The sequence below is a fragment of the Myxocyprinus asiaticus genome, chromosome 7 (assembly GCF_019703515.2).
Source record: "Myxocyprinus asiaticus isolate MX2 ecotype Aquarium Trade chromosome 7, UBuf_Myxa_2, whole genome shotgun sequence".
NCBI lineage: Eukaryota > Metazoa > Chordata > Actinopteri > Cypriniformes > Catostomidae > Myxocyprinus > Myxocyprinus asiaticus.
Genome location: NC_059350.1, coordinates 52741273 through 52762246, shown reverse-complemented (window position 1 = coordinate 52762246; position 20974 = coordinate 52741273). Strand labels below are relative to the sequence as shown.

Here is a 20974-nt window from a genome sequence, read left to right as displayed (position 1 = left end):
AGCATCTTTACTTGCTGAGCTACCCAGGCCCCGAAACAGTTTTGTTTACTGATTGACCCCATTCACTTCCATTATATGTGCCTTACAGTAACCACAATTAATGTTTTTTTTTTTTTTAAATAATGGGCATTTCAAAATTATTTTGTGTGGTAAATATTCAACATTATGTCACAAATGCACAAATTAAATGAGCTTAACTTGTATTGAACCCAGAATATTCCTTTAATATTTGTTTTCTGAACAGGCCTCACAAAGTTCTTTATGTCAGAAACAAAACTAAGCAGCAGCAAGAACAATTATTGGACTAAAAGTGTGTGTGTGTGTGTGTGTGTGTGTGTGTGTGTGTGTGTGTGTGTGTGTGTGTGTGTGTGTGTGTATACATATATATATATATATATATATATATATATATATATATATATATATTATATTTTTATTTTTTTTTATGTGTATATAACTAAATATATGTAAAACAGAATTAAAAGAATGAAGGGGGGGGGGGAGGGTACAAAGGAATAGTGCATTTTTGTTTAGAATATGTTTTAGCGATTTATAAAACACCACCAATTCCTCTTGGAATGACAAGTAGGAAAAAATTAAAATAATCTAAATTTATATATCGAATATTATCCTAAACCTCTGACATTCTCAACAAAAATTTCAATAGTGATCACTTGATGGCAGTAACATATTGGTGACATGTCTGCAGCCTTAGCAGAGGAAGAACACACAGAAGTCTTACTAATCGACCCCGTGCATAATAATAATTTATTTTCTTGGATCAAATTGAGAGTTGCTTAAATACGAGTTACGTTGACATTCTAACTAAGTTTAATTATCAAATGTTCACAACAATACTACACGGAACACAATAAATAAAGTGTTCGATTATCTCCATCTCTATTAATAATGTCTAGTTAAATTTCCGGTATTTACATCATGGCGACTCCCTGTACGCATGTGAGGAAATGAGAGGAGGATTGTGTAGCAGATTTTTTTTTTTTATGTTTAGAAAGTGTGATTAATGTGCAAAGTGGATTTTAATTAAAGGTCGATGTTCAAAATGTTGCGTCATGCTCTTCTGAAGGGTTTTTTGGCACGAAACGTCAGTGTCATTGTTGTGAAATGCGTCGCAGCTTCATCAAATGTGCGCAAGCCAGCTGCTGTCTGTCCTACAGAACGAGTATATGAAGGACCTATGAGATTCTTCTGTGATTCGGTGCCTTTGAGACCACAGAAATGGGCTGAGAGCAATAATGCCAGTACAAACCCCTCTGATAATGTGCCTGGAGAAGAAGTCAGTGATGTTTTTGGCGATTATTCCCGAAATTATTCATCCAGACGAACCTTCCGCAAAACATCCCCGGAGCAGATGGATCTGAAATACACCGATGCGGATGAGAATGACGCTGTTGTGGAGAAATTCAAGTCCAAAACGGGTCGAAGAAATACATCATATTGGTATTTCCTCCAGTGCAAAAAGCTAATTAAATCGGGTAAAGTAAGTTGACTTAAAGCAGTCTTTCAAGTAACACAGAGTCTATGCAAAAAATAAAAAATTAAATAAAAAGGTCTGTGGCGGTATACAGTGATTGTATTATTAGATGGTAATGCTTTTATACATATCAATGTTCAAATAACCTTGTATTTACTCGGTATTCTTAGAAACTAAGGTACAAAGGTATATATATATATATATATATACACTATATTGCCAAAAGTATTCGCTCACCCATCCAAATAATTGAATTCAGGTGTTCCAATCACTTCCATGGCCACAGGTGTATAAAATGAAGCACCTAGGCAAGCAGACTGCTTCTACAAACATTTGTGAAAGAATGGGCCGCTCTCAGGAGCTCAGTGAACTCCAGCGTGGTACTGTGATAGGATGCCACCTGTGCAACAAGTCCAGTCGTGAAATTTCCTCGCTACTAAATATTCCACAGTCAACTGTCAGTGGTATTATAACAAAGTGGAAGCGATTGGGAATGACAGCAACTCAGCCACGAAGTGGTAGGCCACGTAAAATGACAGAGCGGGGTCAGCGGATGCTGAGGCGCATAGTGCGCAGAGGTCGCCAACTTTCTGCAGAGTCAGTCGCTACAGACCTCCAAAGTTCATGTGGCCTTCAGATTAGCTCAAGAACAGTGCGTAGAGAGCTTCATGGAATGGGTTTCCATGGCCGAGCAGCTGCATCCAAGCCATACATCACCAAGTGCAATGCAAAGCGTCGGATGCAGTGGTGTAAAGCACGCCACCACTGGACTCTAGAGCAGTGGAGACGTGTTCTCTGGAGTGATGAATCACGCTTCTCCATCTGGCAATCTGATGGACGAGTCTGGGTTTGGTGGTTGCCAGGAGAACGGTACTTGTCTGACTGCATTGTGCCAACTGTGAAGTTTGGTGGAGGGGGGATTATGGTGTGGGGTTGTTTTTCAGGAGCTGGGCTTGGCCCCTTGGTTCCAGTGAAAGGAACTCTGAATGCTTCAGCATACCAAGAGATTTTGGACAATTCTATGCTCCCAACTTTGTGGGAACAGTTTGGGGATGGCCCCTTCCTGTTCCAACATGACTGCGCACCAGTGCACAAAGCAAGGTCCATAAAGACATGGATGAGCGAGTTTGGTGTGGAAGAACTTGACTGGCCTGCACAGAGTCCTGACCTCAACCCGATAGAGCACCTTTGGGATGAATTAGAGCGAAGACTGCGAGCCAGGCCTTCTCGTCCAACATCAGTGTCTGACCTCACAAATGCGCTTCTGGAAGAATGGTCAAAAATTCCCATAAACACACTCCTAAACCTTGTGGAAAGCCTTCCCAGAAGAGTTGAAGCTGTTATAGCTGCAAAGGGTGGGCCGACGTCATATTAAACCCTATGGATTAAGAATGGGATGTCACGTAAGTTCATATGCGTCTAAAGGCAGATGAGCGAATACTTTTGCCAATATAGTGTATGTCCCAAAAGCCAAAGTATTTCTATCTTACATGCCCAAAAACAGTGTATTAACATGGTACCAACAAAAGCATGGAAGTACAGTGGACTTTTTGGTTATTTTTTGTCACTGAAAAGCTATTCCATGTTTTGGGGGACACTACTGTTGTTTGAGTCCCTTACAGTACCTTTTAATACCTTGATATACGAGTATGGTAATCAAACATTGGCATGGTATTACCATCTGAGACCATGGTCCCGCCACAGTACGTATTTGTAAGAGTAAGGAGAACGTTTGGACCAATTACAGGCTGAATTTCTCTGTTTGTCTTTATTACATATAAACCCACCCAGACTTCTGTGGTTATTTCTCATTTTTTTCTTTTTAGCTCGCTGAGGCATTAGCTCTGTTTGAACGTGGTATGCTTAAAGGAGAACGGTTACAGCCTGAGGAGTTTAATTACACCGTGCTCATCGGTGGATGTGGACGCGTAGGATACCTTAAGAAAGCCTTCCAGCTGTACAATAATGTAAGATGGCAATACCTCAAATTATGATGCTTTTTGATTAAAACCTTAAAGTTTAGTGCATTTTAATTGTTCGTATAGTTAATGCTAATTGGCCTTGTTTTAATGTTGTAACCAGATGAAGAAGCGAGGGATAGAGCCATCTGATGCTACATACACCGCACTGTTCAATGCTTGTGCAGAGTCGCCGTGGAAACAAGCAGGGCTGGAACAGGCATTGAAACTCAAGCAAGAGATGCTCAAGAAGAACATCCCTGTCAGTGCCATTACCCAGCATGCCTTGCTCAAAACAATCGCACATGCTGGAGAACTGAAGTCCTGCTTTCAAATTCTGCGGGTATGAATTAATATCCATAAACCCAGTGCTGTTATCCATACAAGCCACTGATGCAATGTATTTTTAGTATTTAATCACTAACACCACTGTAATTTCATTTGGATTGTGTATTTGAATAGGACATGCTTCAAAGTGGACAACCCATCACACAAGAGACATTTCAGTATCTGCTGATTAGCTGTGTGAAAGACAAGCTGCAGGGCTTCAGACTGGCTTTACAGGTATGTACACGCAGCCACTGATTTACATTAGATACATGTACAAATTGTTCTGGTTCACTTCCATTGTTTCAATGATTGAACAACTCACTCATAACATAAGAGCTCATTTGTTTCCACCTACTGGAGTAAATATGCATTGTCCAGAAATGGTCACTGAATGAATCAGGGAAAGAAATCAAAATGAACAATGAATTCAAACCCCTACATCTGTTTAAAAATCCACAAACACAGAGAAGCAAAGAGATACAAATAGTGAAGCGTATTATTAATGTTATTATATTAGTACCGTAGTACAATATATTAACAAACAGATATATATGGAAACAAACAGTACAAACCACAAACACATTTTCAGTTCTTAAGTTATTCGTTTTCATTTGTTCTTCAGGTGTGGCATCAGATGCTTAGAATTGGAATAAAACCTGACACCCAGAATTACAATATACTCCTGCGTGCAGCACGAGATTGTGGGATAGGTGATCCTGAGCTGGCGTCTGCATTACTCCTGAGGGGTACGGAAGAGGAGACCCCAAAACTCAAGAGTGGAAGGATAAGCCGCAGGATGAAAGTCAAAGCGGAGAGCTCAAATCTTCAGCCCTTAGATATGGATGCATTTGAGAAAGAGCTATTTGTAGACACCCATACTCGTAAAGCTCGCATCCTAAACACGCACACAATGAGCAATGGACATGCCGAAGAAAGTGATTTGATTACTCAGAAGGAAAAAGATCAAAGCAGAATACACACATCTCAAGATGCAACCCAAATTCTGTCTGTATCATCGAGTTCAAAACAGAAGGATATAAGTGGCTCTCTGACCTTTCAATCACAGATGTCAACACAAAGTAGCAGTCTCCCAAACCTTCTGGACCCTTCGACTTGCCACTCAGGTGTGGTTGCCTTGGCCCCTGTGAATAGTGCCTCTGATAGACTTGCGTTAATTGGAAACCTTGAAGGCTTTTTGGAGAAGATGGCCAGTGATGGATTGGAGCCCACCATTAAAACTATCACGCTGTTGGCTGATGTCATGGAACCTGGAAGCCAGTCAGTGCAGAGTTTGATTAGTGTGGCCAAAAAGAGTGGCGTCAAGTTGGATGTGACTTTTTTTAACATCCTAATCAGAAGGATAGCCAAAATTGGGGACTTGGATGGTGCTAAGGTTAGAAAAGCATCTAATCAGCTGTTCAGAAAGTACTACTAACACTAAAGTAATTAACTAATTGACCCTTTGGTAAACTCTAGTGATAGACCAATATATCAGCCAGGCTGATTAATCGGCCGATATTTGGCCATTTTACAGTTTATTGGCATCAGCCGATAATCGTGTTTGCTTGGCCGATTTAAGAGATAGCTCACCCGAAAATGAAAATCCTCTCTTGATTTACTTACCCTCATGCCATCCCAGATGTGTATGACTTTCTTTCTTCTGTAGAATACAAATGAAGTTTTTTTTTTTTTTTTTTTTTTTTTTTTGAATATCTCAGTGCTGTAAGTCCATACAAAGTGAATAGTGACCAAACTTTGAAGTTCCAAAAAGCACATTATGGCATCATAAAAGTAATCCATAAGACACCAGTGGTTTAATCAATGTGTTCTGAAGCGATCCAGTTGGTTTTTGGTGAGAACAGACCAAAATGTAACTCAATTTTCACTGTAAATTTTGACATCAGCAGTCTCCTTGGCAATCAAGATTTCAAGCTCAATTACACTTCTTAGCACCAGCTATCGCTCTGTGCATTTGTCAAGCGCTAGCAAGTGTAATAAAGCTTGAAATCATGATCGTGCCTGGATTAGTTTATGCTGCCTTCATGTGCTTTTTGGAGCTTCAGAGTTTTAAACCCCATTATGGACTTGCATTGTATGGACCTACAGAGCTGAGATTTTCTTCTGAAAAATCTTTGTTTTTGTTCTGCAGAAGAAAGAAAGTCATACACATCTGAGATGGCATGAGAATCAGTAAATGTTGACAAAAATTGACATTTTTGGGTGAACTATTCCTTCAATATACCAAGAAGACAATGTTGGTGTCCTTACTGATGTTATACATGTTCATTTGGGAATATGAGGGCTGACAAAATGTAATCCACAGTGTGCGATACTTAAGATTTATTTAAAGATTTGGAAATGGGAACATTGTTTTTTTTTTACAGTATTGTATGATACTATATAGTAAAATTCTGTTTAAAACTATCCAAACACCTTCGACTTTCATAGACTGACTTTACAGAAGAACAAAAGCTTGTATGATAGATAATATGGCCGACAATAACAGGTGAAGTTTTTAAGGCGGGGCTTAGCAAAGGGTCAGTTAGCAAACATTACATCAATATTGAAATTTTTCAGAGTATATAATTCAATATTGAGCCATTTGTGCAATAATAGTGTATTTCCTTCAAAAATGACTATATTGCTTTGAAAAAAAATAAAAATTTTCTCACTCTTTAGGCTGTAAAAGCCCTGATTGTCAGTAGAGGCTTGGTTGCAAATACACAGACATTCTGTAGCGTTGCACTGGCTTGCCGCAAACAGAAAGATGGACTACAACTGCTTTCTGACATGGAGGTCTGAAAATAACTTTCATTCTTTATCCATACTTTCTAATGGTGTTTTCAATAGCACAAATGGTGTGGGAACCCTTAGTACAAGCAATAGTAAAATGCATGCTAAAAAGGTTGAAGAACTCCATTACAACTTTATATCATTTTCCCTCTTTAAATGTCTTTTGTTGTTTGAATGTGCTGTTTTATATAATACACACTTATTTGTATTGATTTTGTGCAGTCATGTGGCCTTGTACCGAACGCTCATGTGTACAGTGCCCTGATCAGTCAGGCAGTGAAGCGTTTGGACTATGCTTATCTGCATGAGCTTCTCCGTCACATGCACAAACTGCAGGTGCCACCCAATGATGTCATCATCAGACAGCTGGAGTTTGCAGCTCAGTACCCAACCTCCTATGACAAGGTTAGAAGCTGAGTGGGACCGCGTCTAATGCATGTCTACGTTTTAATTATAAAAAATGTACAAAAACAATTTGGAAACATTTTTAAACCAAAGTCATGCGAGCCTGTGCATTACTGTGATTTTGCCCAGCTGTCAGTAATGAATTATAGAGCCTAAACCACCTCAACCACCATGGTACTATCGCTGTAATGCAAATATAAAATGGTGGCAACAGCAATTTGATAAAAGACACTATTGTTCAATAAATATTTACATTTGCCAAGTAATATGGTTCATTAGCCAAACTGTAGGATGTTTATGGTTGCCACATTAATATGCAATTCAATTGATGTGCATAAAACACACCTATTATGCAACGCCTTTGAACATGGCTTTGATGCTGTCCATTTTATAGTAATCATTCATGAGCTATCATTTATCATATTAATAAAGCAAACTTAAGCTATAAATGTAGCCAGCTCAGCGCTCATGAATATGCATTATATCTTTCTCTCTCCAGTTAAAGTCACAGAACACATACCTGGAGAAGATTGATGGTTTCCGTGGTTTTTACAAACAATGGCTGGAGTTCATGCCTGGTCAAGAAACACCACATCCCTGGGACAAATATCAGCCCTCAGATCCGCAAACTGAAGAAGATGAGATCTCACAAAATCAAGTTTCTGAATAAATCCAATTCCAGAAATGTGTTTTACTAATAAATGAGTGTCTCTAAGTTTCCTGAACTTAAGTTGAAATGAATAAGGCTAATCTGAGGCTGGTTGTGCATACGTCAAGTAAGAACTGTACAAATGATTTCTATATATTTTGTGTGTGTGTGTGTGTGTGTGTGTTGATTGAATTGTTTTTAAAGAAAAAGTACAAAATCAGTAATCTGTCACATACACTGCCATTTGCACTTGGCCATACAATGGTTCAAAGTTCTATTCGGGATGGTTTCCCCAACCTTGAGAGGCAAATAACTTTAACTTGACCCTTAATCACTGTTCGGGTCATTTTTGACCCGAATCATTTTTGTTTTTGTAATAAAAATGCTTTCCCTCATCTGAGTGTTACAAGGCTTGGGGACTTTTCCTGCAATTGCCATATGAAACTCCCAAAGAAAAAAAAGAATTTGGACTTGATTCGATGAGTCTAAGTGGTTGTAAAAAGAAGCGCAACACTCGTCGAGTTTGGGTCAAATTTTACCTGCCAGAGGAAATGAATGGGTGAGACTATAACACAGAGCAATTATTTTTTATTTGTCAAATAAAATCAATAAATCTGCCACACAAGTTTGTTTGACTATATTATTGAGGACATCTCATAGACATCCATTAATTTCATATCAGGCTAATAATATTTTCTATTTCCTAACGCAACCCCTAAACTTAACCATCACACAAACCTGTGCACATCGCTAGATTTGAAGATCAACATTATCTGACCTATTTAGGAGCCCATTTTTATTTTTTACTAGGGGATGGCCCTCACAAGTGTAGACAAATCTGTCCACACATACCAAAACTGCCACACAGGTCTGGGGGGGGGTGGGGTTAATGTATATAATTGATTCCGTATTTATGTTGTGATTGTCTGTCTTGTGGATGGAATCAATAAAAACTCATCAAAAACAAAACAAAAATCTGATACTTCAACACAAGTGGTTTAAAAAAAAAATCTAAAATTTGACAAATAATTGTTTTTTTAAATGTCTAAATATAAATACAATGCATAATTTGTGATAATATCAGAAATTAAGTTTGATGAATGAAGCGCTGAGGCCATCTTTTGGTTATAATTGCAATTTCATGTAATTTTTATTTTATTCCAGCAGATGGCCCAATGTTTAAGATACAGTATTTTGTCTGTTTTTTTATTTTCTCAACTTAATTTTTTTTTATTTCTTTTATATATATATATATATATATATATATATATATATATATATATATATATATATATATATATATGAATAAGTGAAGATAACATAAAATGTGCTTATTTTATATGATAATGGAGAGAATGGAGTAAGTTAGTAATTTAGAGGTAAATAAGTAAAAAAAAAAAAAAATAAATAAAATAAAAAAAACCACAAAATTCCATAAAATAAAATTGTACTTTAATGAAGTTAGAATTATTACATTTCTCCTAAAAAAATAAAATAAAAAATAAATAAAAAGAAAGAAAAAGAAAAACGAAAGGTGATTTGATATTCAGTATTTGATTTTTATATTTTGGGTATATCTCTAATTACCAGCTCACCATTTCCAGTCTTTTCATGTCACTGATAATGTTTTGTCTTCTGTAAGAGGAGAAAAGATGATGCTATAATGAGAAATATTTAAGTAAGCTAATGATTAAATTAAGTAATCAGTTACAGTAAAGTATCTACTCAGACATCTTAATAGATTTGATGTTATAGGAAATAAATATTCCAGTTACACAATAGGTCTACGAGTCTTTCTGAATCAATTCAAGGATGTGGAAAATTTGCTGTTAATTTGATTAATACAAATGTATAAAAGTATAAAAGGAGTGCACAGTACAACTGACTTGAAAAGTAAAAGGTGACAGAACCTCACTGCAGATACTTTCTATGATACCATACACATTATTTCTTAAACATTAAATTAAAGACAAGATATATATATATATATATATATATATATATATATATATATATATATATATATATATATATATGTATTAAATCAAACTAATGGTAGACGTTTACAGAGAAAAATTATTTTTATTTTATTTTATTTTATTTTTGATAAATAAATAAATGACAATTTTTTTTTTTTTTTTTATTCAAACAAATGGTAGACATTTGCTTCATATTATTTTAATTATTTACGTGTTTTAGTCTAAATGACGAGGCGGTGATTTCTGATTTTGTCAGAGTCACGTGATCCAAACGAAGGCGCCAATCTTGAACGCGCGCAGCCACTATCTGACGGAAGCGTTTCGAAAAAACATGCAAGTTTAGACTTATAAACAAATAGACAATATTACATTTTTAAGCTTGTACGACACGGACACACATGTTACATGGTTTAGTCTTTTATTGAAGGTTGTTTCTTCTGTGATGTTTTGTAGGATGGATCAAAATATACCGATAATTGTTTTGAGTGATGAAGATGAGGATGATGAAAACTTGACGCACAACGATTCTTCTGTGCTAATTGTTGAAAATGAGAAAAACAGAACAGGTAACCTGTTTTACATCACAAATACTTTAATGTGACACTAGCAATACAGTGAAATAACATTGACAAAAAGTACCATGGTAATACCATGTTTTTTGGGCATGTATCGTGGTTACACCACTTTTTGTTTTGGACATGCACTAAGGTAATACCATGTTTCTGGACATGCACTAAGGTAATACCATGTTTCTGGACATGCAGTATGGTGATACCATGTTTTTGGACATGCAGTATGGTGATACCATGTTTTTGGACATGCACTACAGTAATACCAGGTTTTTGGACATGCACTACAGTAATACCATGTTTTTGGACATGCACTACAGTAATACCATGTTTTTGGACATGCACTACAGTAATACCATGTTTTTGGACATGCACTAAGGTAATACCATGTTTTTGGACATGCAGTATGGTGATACCGTGTTTTTGGTCATGCAGTATGGTGATACCATGTTTTTGGACATGCACTAAGGTAATACCATGTTTTTGGACATGTAGTATGGTGATACCGTGTTTTTGGTCATGCAGTATGGTGATCCCATGTTTTTTGACATGTACTATGGTAATACCATGTTTTTTGGCATGTGCTATGATAATACCACGTTTTTTGGGCATATATCGTGGTTACACCACTTTTTGTTTTGGACATGCAGTATGGTGATACCATGTTTTTGGACATGCACTAAGGTGATACCATGTTTTTGGACATGCACTAAGGTGATACCATGTTTTTTTGACATGTACTATAGTAATACCATGTTTTTTGGTATGTGCTATGATAATACAATGTTTTTGGACATGTACTATAGTAATACCATGTTTTTTGGTATGTGCTATGATAATACCATGTTTTTGGACATGCACTATGGTGATACCATGTTTTTTGTCATGTACTATGGTAATATTATAGTTTTTGGACATGTACTATAGTAATACCATGTTTTTTGGGCATATATCGTGGTTACACCACTTTTTATTTTGGACATGCACTAAGGTAATACCATGTTTTTTGGCATATACTATGGTAATACCATCGTTTTTGGCATGTACTATGGTGATACCATGTTCTTTGGCATGTACTATGGTAATACCATCGTTTTTGGCATGTACTATGGTGATACCATGTTTTTTGGCATGTACTATGGTAATACCATGTTCTTTGGGCATGCATCGTGGTTACACCACATTTTTTTTTTTTCATTGTCACGTACTATAGTTTTTGGACATGCACTATGGAAATGTCATGTTTTTTGGCATGCACTATGGTGATACCTTGTTTTTTGGCATGCACTATGGTAATGTCATGTTTTTTGGCATGTACTATGGTAATACCATGTTCTTTGGGCATGCATCGTGGTTACACCACGTTTTTTTTTTTTTTTTTTTTTCATTGTCACGTACTATAGTTTTTGGACATGCACTATGGTAATGTCATGTTTTTTGGCATGCACTATGGTGATATCTTGTTTTTTGGCATGCACTATGGTGATACCATGGTTTTTGCACATGCAACATGGTGATACCATATTGTTGTTATTATTTTAAGTACCTTGGAGTACCATGTAAATACCATGATAAATGCAGATGGTAATCATTCTGTGACACAGTATATAAGCACTATTGAATTACCACGCAATATTATCATTCTACCATGGTACCACCAGAATACGTTTTGTAAGGAAATAATACAATAAAATATTTACGAGACATAATAATTTGTATGTGACACTATTAAACGAAAAGGTAGCTGTATAATAAATAAGAAGAATTAAGTTGTCATTGGTCTGTTTCTCTTTTGTTTCTGTTCATCTCAGAAATATCGAAGCATATTGAGGAACTGGATGAGGACCTGGCTATAACATACTCCCAAAATGCAACAGTGCTTCCACATGCGAGATATGACTGCTCACTGCCATTCAGGTCAGTAAAACAATGATGACATCATGTGTAGGACTTGTGCTGGGGTTGTCAGTACTTCCCAGATAGCAAAATAGCTTTTGGCTGAATTTGGCAAAAAATTTAGTCAGTCATCTCTCTCTCTCTCTCTCTCTCTCTCTCTCTCTCTCTCTCTGTATGTGCGTTGCTCGTTCCAGCCGTGTAGAACAAGACGTCTCGGGACCCTTACAAGAGAATGCAGTGCACTGTGATCAATGTTTTTGCTATATCTGTGACAAACTGGCCTCCATGGTGAGTTAACACTAACTTTGAACACAAATCAAGTTTATATCACATTGAGATCTAGGTTGCATGTTGAGTGGTTGCATCTCTCAAAGAAAAATGTTTTGCGTGAAAAAATGCGAAAGCTTTTTTTTGGGGTCAGTTATTTTTTTTTTTCTTCCCATGACATTATTTTCATTGGATTTGTTTGTGTTTGTGTTAAAAAGTGTGAGTTCTGGACCATCCCTGGTATTTGCCACTGTAATGCCCACAAGCACAGTGTCTACTGGAAGGCTCTTCGTGATAAAAGCCTCATGGGATATCTGCATGAGCTTAACTTCACCTTCGACCCACTGGATATGGATTCGGACCTAAGACGTGCCGGTGTGTTCTCTCTCGCTTGATTTAATTCTGGGTTTTATTTTATTCTCAGCACATGTAAGAGCACCTGTGCCAGCCTAAATCTTCCAAATGTGTGTGTGGTGTGATAGAGACTTCTCTGCAGAAATTTGCTGGTAGTCTGGCAATAAAGTATGCATCGTTTTTGATGGGGTTTGAGAATCCATTCCATACTACGAGCTGTCAGTGCAGCTGCCATTGTACCAATAACAGCACTTCACAGAGACACAACACAGGATGTAAAGGATGCCATAAACATCACATGAAGATGCTGGAATATGAGTGAGTGGACCCTTTATATTATTTAAAAAACGTATGTTTTATATTTTACATAAAGTCTGATTTGATTACAATTCTTTACTGAATAATACGATGCATCTTGAAATCTTGATAACTGAGGTAAAGTTCATAACAGTGATTGAAAATTGTTCAAGAATTTTATTTTTGTTAGAAAATGAACACAAAATGCATGTAAAAAAGGCTTACTGGAGCCCATCTTTAGAAAGCGCCATTAGTTATAAGCAGTAGTTAAATTCTGCAATCGATGCATTGAATTTTTAAATGCACAATGCTAAAATTGTTTCTTTTTCTTTTTTTTGTAGTTACACTGCTGTGAGTAACCATATTGAAATGTTTTTGCATGAAGCAATGAAGGAGAATCCAAAGGCCTGTATCGTTATGCTATTAGGGGCCATCAAGCTTTTCATCACTCACACTGCTCCTGGGTAATATACGCATATACACTATTACACATATCCTTGTCATCTAGCAGTATTTTAATTTATACGAATGCCAGTGAAATCACAATTGTCTATCAAATTAAAAACAAATATGCCATTGAATGTATTCCTTTAATTAAAGTGGGGATGCACCCATATAAAAACTAGGGATGCACCGATCCGATACTGAAGCTTTTAGACGGATCGAGTATCAGTTGACAAGCCCGATCCAAATCCAATACTGTGTGTTAGTCATGTTTGTTACTGTCAAGCTCAAATATGACATAAAAGAACCATAAAAACACCATTAAAGCAGTTCATATGACTCGTGCATTTTATTCAAAGCCACTTGAAGACGTGCAATTAGCTCTGTGATTCACAAAAGGCTGTGTTTAATAAGTAAATATATAGTATGCGCAGCGCCAGCGCGTTAGTGAATGGTGCAGCTCTGTTGACACAAACTCACGCACAGGCTGGTGATGCACTCGCGGCTATTTTTAGCCTTCACAGTGGTGTGCAATATTTGAGCGCTACCCAAGGACAACATCTCAGATGTAGATGCTCAATAGTTCGGTTCACTTATAATATGCATTTAGAACGGCACCGGAGCTGCATTTTACCAGAATTTGAATAAGAAGTGAATTAAACTACTGTGCACTTGTCTACAAACACACATACAGGACTTCCTGGAGAGTTCAGAATGTCAAAATAAAAGCGTGAGGGTGTAAAAAGTGTACGATTTAAATATATTACTGTTGTATTTAAAATTAAAAGTCAATAATATTAATAACAATTTATTATTATTGTCATCATTAGTATTTGTTTACAATATTTAAGTTGAATGGGTTTTCTACTGAAGACTTGAAGACTGGAATTACTTTTAATTTTGCTGCTACATTATCCAGTATACTAGTTAATAATAAAGTGTTTCTTAATAAGCGATACATTTATATTGAAATAATGTGCAGTTAGAGGTTTGTGTTTCTTTACATATTAAAGAGTAGTTCCACACAATAATGTAAAGATATTCTAAACCGATTATGCAAAAAAAACAACACTGGTATCGGCTTGGGATCGGTATCGGCCGATACTGAGATTTCTGATATCGGAATCAGATCGGAAGAGAAAAAGTGGTATCAGTGCATCCCTAACAAAAACGTCTTCTGTTTATTTTTCGTGAAGTTATAAGCATACCAACATAAATGTCAAAGACATATACTTAGCTATTGTTCGCTATATTTTTGTTTGTGAGTAATACAAATAGGCTGGTTGTATTTTACTCTTTGAGAGCTTTCACACAACACATGACACATGGCTATATGATGAGTTTGATGTTTTTACTGATTGCAATAATATGTACATTGCAATTATTATTTTTATAAATTATAAAAACGGAATACTTCTGTTTTGTCTGCACATTTCAAAGCACTTGTTCAGTTTTAGTCACAATGCCTACATGCATTGTAAAGTAGAGCTTCTAAGCTTTCAAATGATGCATATTTTGTGTTGGTCAAGACTGTAGTTATACATTTTGACAACAACAAAAAATCCTCATAGGCCCATCCAATCTTAAATGGTTGACTCAATAATTAACATACTTAACGCGCATAAACTGAATTCTGAATAGCCTCCTGTAAGGTTCACGATAAACTGGTAATATTAAAAAATATATATATAATCCTCTTATAAATTATAATGAAGCCTGTTCCATTTTCTTTCACACACAGCACAAGTTGTAGGCTAATTGTCTATATTTTTCTGCCCGCTTTTGACAGATAATAATCAACCCTGATTATCGGCTTGTTTTAAAACAATCAGCCGATGTCAGATAATTGCTTTTATTAGCTGGTGCATCTTTAATTTAAAGTTAAATATGACTATAGTGATGTATTATTATAACAAAATGCTATAGAATTAAAATATTATTCAGTAAGTTTTTCAAGTTATTCAAGTTAACAGTTTGTGAACAAATTGTTGTTTAATATAAACGACATAGACAGCTGAAGGTCTTTTATGCTGCATTTACACTGCAAAGCCTGTGCGTTGATCCGATGTTTTGACACAAAAATGATTTCTGTCTGGCCTCTTTGCATTCTCTTAAGACATAATGGACTGTTTAGATTCAATTAGAATTAGTTTTTTGGCCAAATTCAAATCTGACCATTCATGCTTGCAGCCACTTAATACCACAAAGGTTTGAAAGCTGCTGCCTGTCAGACCAACAGTGCGAGGGTACCGAATTAAGTCTACTCGGTACTACTGTTACTGTAGAAAGACAGTAATATAAATAGAATATTAATATATATAGTATCAACTTGGTACAGAGTACCAGTACTTTTCACATCACTAATAAATGGTGTCAAATCTCCTTTGCAGAAATGCCCATGCTGCTGTAGCTGTATCTAGTTCTGTGACATTGCTCCTTTGGAGGTAATTTAAATTGATATATATTGATTTTTGGAGTGTGACTTGTATTTTGTTGTTTTCTTATAAACCATGTGTTTGTATGTTTATCTTCCAGAGTTATGACAAAGGTTTGGACGCTTTTAGTTGACTTTGATTTTTCCACCTCTTTCACAAAGCAGCTACAGTCTTTCTTTCAGCGGCTACCTTTGCCTTCCAACTGCACATTTTCAAAGAGGTAACAACACGCACATACACGTACTTTCACTTATGGTTGGAAAAGAAGTCTTATTTACCTCTGTCTGCTTTTTAAAAATTGCTAGACTAGTACATTAACTGGCACTTTAAAGGAATAGTTAGGGTGAGTAAATGATGACAAAAATTTCCTTTTTGGAAATCAGGCTTGCATGCTTGTTGGTTTATCATTGAGTGTTTGGTATTATTTTTTTTTAAACGGGCATCACGTGTACTTGTTGGCCTAGTACTCTAATTGTAAATTGTCAGTGATATTAAATTAGTGGTGTTTTTTCAGCAGTCTGAACGTTCTGCGTTGGGATGATCCCTTGCTCTCTGCAGTGATAAAAGGTCAGAATGTCAGTGGAGAAAGGCATGTCAGAGGTCGAAGGCTTGAAATCTTGCACGAATCTCTGAAAGTGATTCAAGCGCGAGTGTGTAAACTTCAAAAACAAAACAAGTAAGCCCTCTTTCTTAATGTAATTCAAATTTGTAATGTTACATTTGCTGCTATTTATCAAGAATTGTCTACATTTACTTGTATTTACATTGGTATGTTTTGTAAATATAGGTCATATACGTAGGCCTGCATGGAATCTGCATTTGCACAAATTCACAGCAAAATAAAAATGGTCATTTACTGAATTATGTTGTTCCAAGTTGTTTTCTCTATGGGGAAGACATTTCTGAAGAATCGTTACGCTCTTGCCTTACAGTGACAGATCATAGTGCGAGAGGCTGTCGAGCTAAATAAAATAAAAATAAATGAATAAAAAGTAGTCCGTATGACTAGTGTGCTATATTTCAGGGCCCGTATTCACAAAAAGTCTTAAGGCTAAAAGTAGCTCCTAATGTGGAAATTTAGGAGCAACTCTTAAAAATTAGGGGTGCTTCACTCCCAATTTTAGGACTCGTAAATTATTCATCTAAGAGTAATTCATGAAGCATTTTCACGCTCAAAGTAGCTCCTAAACCCACGACAGCTTAGAAGTCCTCCTGAGGTCTTCTAACTCCCTAAGAGTGACTCACAAATGATCCGAAGCATGACTGCTGTCATCAATCCACATACAAAACAATATATTAGAATATTATTATGACATTGACCGTTTAAAAAGGTATTGCCTGAATCACAATTGAGTCTATGTATTTTAATAATATAATATTATAATGTTGATATTGACCTTTAAAAAAGGTATTGCCTGAATCACGATGGTGTTTTTATTATTGTGAACTTAGAGATGCAGTTACTTCTCCCAAAAACTGAAACAACCCAATTACACCAGAGATAAAGGTTTTGACAACTCTGCGCTCCCTGCCCACAGGCAAATTGAAACCAGGTGGTGCGAATAAATTGGGAATTTCTGTCATTCGTCAGCAGAATAATCTATGCCCTCTCCAGACTGCATATCATCTGACAGTTCATAGCATATTTTTTCCTGTGGATGCACACTCGCTGCACTCGAAAATAAAGGGGGTATTCACGGGGAATCACGTCAATCGCGGGGTTACCCGGTGTTTTGATGCTGTTGACGTGATGCACGCTCGTTTCATTACATCAACACAGGATGAAGAAATGTTCATCAACCCAAAAAATATCTATCTGTGTGTGTGTGTGTGTGTGTGTGTGTGTGTGTGTGTGTGTGTGTGTGTGTATATATATATATATATATATATATATATATATATATATATACACACACACACACATTACTGTGCAAAAGTTTTAGGCACATAAGATGTTTCACAAAAGCATTTGTCTTAAGATGGTTATTTATATCTTCAGCTTTAGTGTGTCTATAGGAAATATAAATGTTAGACTCCCAAACATTTCTTTTGCAAATAGAAAAGATTAGAATAGAAGAACAGGGAACCCTGCTACAGATGTCATGACCCCCAGAAAGCCCCCCACTGAACATCGTGTCAGTCTGAGATTACATAAAGAGACAGAAGCAATTGAGACAGACTAAATAGATCGAAGAACTGTGGTGAATTCTCCAAGAAGCTTGAAACATCCTATCTGCCAACAACCAAGAAAAACTGTGTCCAGGTGTACCTAGGAGAATTGGTGCTGTATTAAAGGCAAAGGTGCTCACACTGAATATTGATTTTACCTTTATGTTTACTGGACTTTGTATGACATTAAGTGATAAATGAAAACTATTTATGCCATTATTTTTGAAGACATCCTCACTCTAGGTCCTCGTGGTGGCGTAGTGACTCGCCTCAATCCGGGTGGTGGAGGAAGAATCTCAGTTGCCTCCGCGTCTGAGACCGTCAATCCGCACATCACGTGGCTTGTTGAGCACGTTACCGCGGAGACATAGCGCGTGTGCGGCATCCACGCACAACTCATCACACGTCCCACCGAGAGCAATAACCACATTATAGCAACCACGAGGAGGTTACCCCCATGTGACTCTACCCTCCCTAGCAACCAGGCCAATTTGGTTGCTTAGGAGACCTGGCTGGAGTCACTCAGCACACCCTGTATTCGAACTCGTGACTCCAGGGGTGGTAGTCAGCGTCAATACTCGCTGGGCTACCCAGACCCCCACGCCTTACTCTTATTTTAAGATTTTCTCACTAAAAGTTGCTCTTAGCATTTTTGTGAATAGGTTTTAAGCAACAACTCTTAGCTAGGAACTCTTTGGAGAACTCCTAGTGGTAAGATAAAAATCTTTGTGAATACGGGTCCAGGTTTTCTGAAGAACAGACATTTTTTAATCTGGATGCTAGAAACAAGCTTTGTGGGATGGCAAAATTAAATGTATTAAATGTATTTATTGTTTTCACACAGAAACCAATTGTATGACTATCAGAAGACTTAGGAATATGGTGCACAATTCGACTTCTTTTCTGATACTTTTATTGTGCTTTAAAACTTGATGAACTCTAAACTTTTATGAGCTGCATAAAGATTCTTTAAAATCCTCTTTTTGTGTTCTATGTATGGATTTGTGACACAAGGGTGAGTAATTGATGACAGAATATTTTGTGTTTATTAGGTACCGTGAGATGGCTCGCTATCTCAAAGTTGTTAAAAGCACCAACAATCCCACGTGAGTGTCAGCTGCTTATGAACAGGCATTTATGTGTTCTGTAAATAGAGATTGACTGGTATTGTGTCCTTTTTTTTTTTCTGACGTTACAGATTATTTTTAAGTGTCCGATTGCCAATATGCGTAACATTTCTTTTTTCTTTTTGACTCAATAAATAATCTTTACATAGACTACAACGATAAAAACAGAATATGCATTATGAATATTTTAATAATAATAATAATAACGATAAAAAAATACCAATATTGTTGTTGACAAATGAAATAAATTACGACAAAGTGGAATGTTTCCAAATAGATTTGAAACAATTTTTGTTTATCTAGAGACCTTAGTTTAACCAGAAACCAGTTAAGTTTATGAATATTGTTAAAACCTATTGGTTTTTATCTGTCTTATGTAACATTAGTGATAGAAAGACCCAATATTAATGGACTAAAAACCAGTTAAGTAGAAAAGTGTGACTGTGACTAATGCATATTGGTCAAACCATGGATTATCAGTTTATCTCTACATATACACACTGCATATTGTTATTCCTTTTTATGGTATAATCTGTCAAATCATTTTTGTGTGGAATTTAGGATTCAGAGAATGAGAGACTTGGTTCCCCTTTATCTGTGCAAGGTACAATGGAATAAAGCCATTCATTTATCATATATTCTGATTTTCAGACATTTTGTTTGAAATGATTGTGACTGTGTAAATGCCCTTTCTTAAATACATTTTTGATGTGTTTGTGTGTAGGTTGGAGAATACAGTGGTGCAGTTCACACCATGTTATCCCCAATGCATGGTGCATCTTGCCCCGCCTCCAGACTGACGCCTCAACAGTTCAGAGCTTACCTCAGAATACTCGCATCAGGCCACGCCCCTGACATTCAACATCAAGAATCTGATTCAGGAATTGGCCAAATGATTGCGTCTGATCCTTTACTGTCCACTGTGTGGACACCCAGTGAAGGTAGAGAACTGACTGATGCAATTTTATTTCCACTTTAAAATATCATCATTGTGCCCTTGAGCAAAGGCACCTACAGGAGTAGCTTACTCGGCCTCATGTTGTTCCAAAACCCTATTAATCTCTGTGGAACACAAATTAAGATATTTTGAAGAATCTCCAAGATGCTATTTCACATACAGTGACTAGGGGCTATCAAGCTCCAAAAAAAGGACTAAAGTGCACCATAAAAGTAGACCACTATGATTCATATGCTATATTCTTAGTCTTTTGGAGCCATACAAGGTTTGTGTGAGGAACAGAATGAAATTTCAATATAGCATACAAGTCACTTTTTATTGTGTTTGGAGTTTGAAAGCCCCTGATCCAGCCCTCTACTTTGCTAGTAAATCACTCATATATGCGACTGAGCACTGAGATCCTTTCACTGCATGCTGGGTCTCATGAGCGCACACTCTTAAGGAAATGTAACTTATTTGGCTGCAGTGTGTCCCGAGTTGTCGTGGATCACGGTATCACCATCGCTTTAGTAGAGCCATGATATGCCATACTTTCTGTATATTAACATTGAAACTCTGATTTTCCTTAAACTTTTCCACTAACTGTTTACGCAACATTCACGTTTTCCAGCATCTGTTGGAAGGTAAGAAAGTGTTGTAAAACTCGAAAGCTTGTAGGTTTGAATTTGAGAACTTGTACAATAAATATTTTTACATGCAAGTCAATACACATTATGCGCGTAAAGTTTGCTTTGACTCGTTCCGAGTAATGGTCCTTATTCAGGAAACTTTCGTGTGCGATTATTGAGCATTCAAAATCCAATCACATTTTAATGCCCAAAATAAGGACATTTTTAGTGAATATACTGT

The 20974-nt window shown here is 36.5% G+C and overlaps 2 protein-coding genes across 3 annotated transcripts in view; both read left to right on the top strand.

Moving 5' to 3' along the window:
* The first annotated feature begins 939 nt into the window (after nucleotides 1–939).
* Nucleotides 940–7920, top strand: ptcd1 (pentatricopeptide repeat domain 1). The gene is made up of 8 exons (XM_051702799.1): nucleotides 940–1501; nucleotides 3322–3462; nucleotides 3578–3796; nucleotides 3916–4017; nucleotides 4406–5176; nucleotides 6463–6579; nucleotides 6799–6981; nucleotides 7481–7920. The coding sequence occupies exons 1-8, from the start codon at nucleotides 1055–1057 to the stop codon at nucleotides 7649–7651; spliced, it is 2151 nt and encodes a 716-aa protein (XP_051558759.1). The 5' UTR covers nucleotides 940–1054; the 3' UTR covers nucleotides 7652–7920.
* Nucleotides 7921–9950: 2030 nt separating this feature from the next.
* Nucleotides 9951–20974, top strand: part of LOC127443842 (uncharacterized) — a 29946-nt gene continuing 18922 nt past the window's right edge. The window contains exons 1-12 of one of the 2 annotated variants that reach the window (XM_051702794.1): nucleotides 9951–10175; nucleotides 11990–12095; nucleotides 12269–12362; nucleotides 12560–12716; nucleotides 12824–13013; nucleotides 13334–13456; nucleotides 15827–15880; nucleotides 15972–16091; nucleotides 16389–16547; nucleotides 19093–19146; nucleotides 19729–19771; nucleotides 19892–20108. In XM_051702794.1, the coding sequence (XP_051558754.1) occupies nucleotides 10052–10175; nucleotides 11990–12095; nucleotides 12269–12362; nucleotides 12560–12716; nucleotides 12824–13013; nucleotides 13334–13456; nucleotides 15827–15880; nucleotides 15972–16091; nucleotides 16389–16547; nucleotides 19093–19146; nucleotides 19729–19771; nucleotides 19892–20108 (1441 nt within the window). In that variant the 5' untranslated portion in view covers nucleotides 9951–10051. Of the gene's footprint in view, nucleotides 10176–11989; nucleotides 12096–12268; nucleotides 12363–12559; nucleotides 12717–12823; nucleotides 13014–13333; nucleotides 13457–15826; nucleotides 15881–15971; nucleotides 16092–16385; nucleotides 16548–19092; nucleotides 19147–19728; nucleotides 19772–19891; nucleotides 20109–20974 lie in introns of both variants that reach the window. The other variant, XM_051702793.1, reaches the window with a different exon arrangement.

What these genes read in the sequence shown, in the direction of transcription:
- ptcd1 (XM_051702799.1), top strand. Translation starts at nt 1,055, where the DNA reads ATGTTCAAAATGTTGCGTCATGCTCTTCTGAAGGGTTTTTTGGCACGA. An exon ending in GGGACTTGGATGGTGCTAAG is followed by an intron (nt 5,177 to 6,462) that starts GTTAGAAAAGCA and finishes CTCACTCTTTAG; the next exon opens with GCTGTAAAAGCCCTGATTGT. An exon ending in ACCCAACCTCCTATGACAAG is followed by an intron (nt 6,982 to 7,480) that starts GTTAGAAGCTGA and finishes TTCTCTCTCCAG; the next exon opens with TTAAAGTCACAGAACACATA.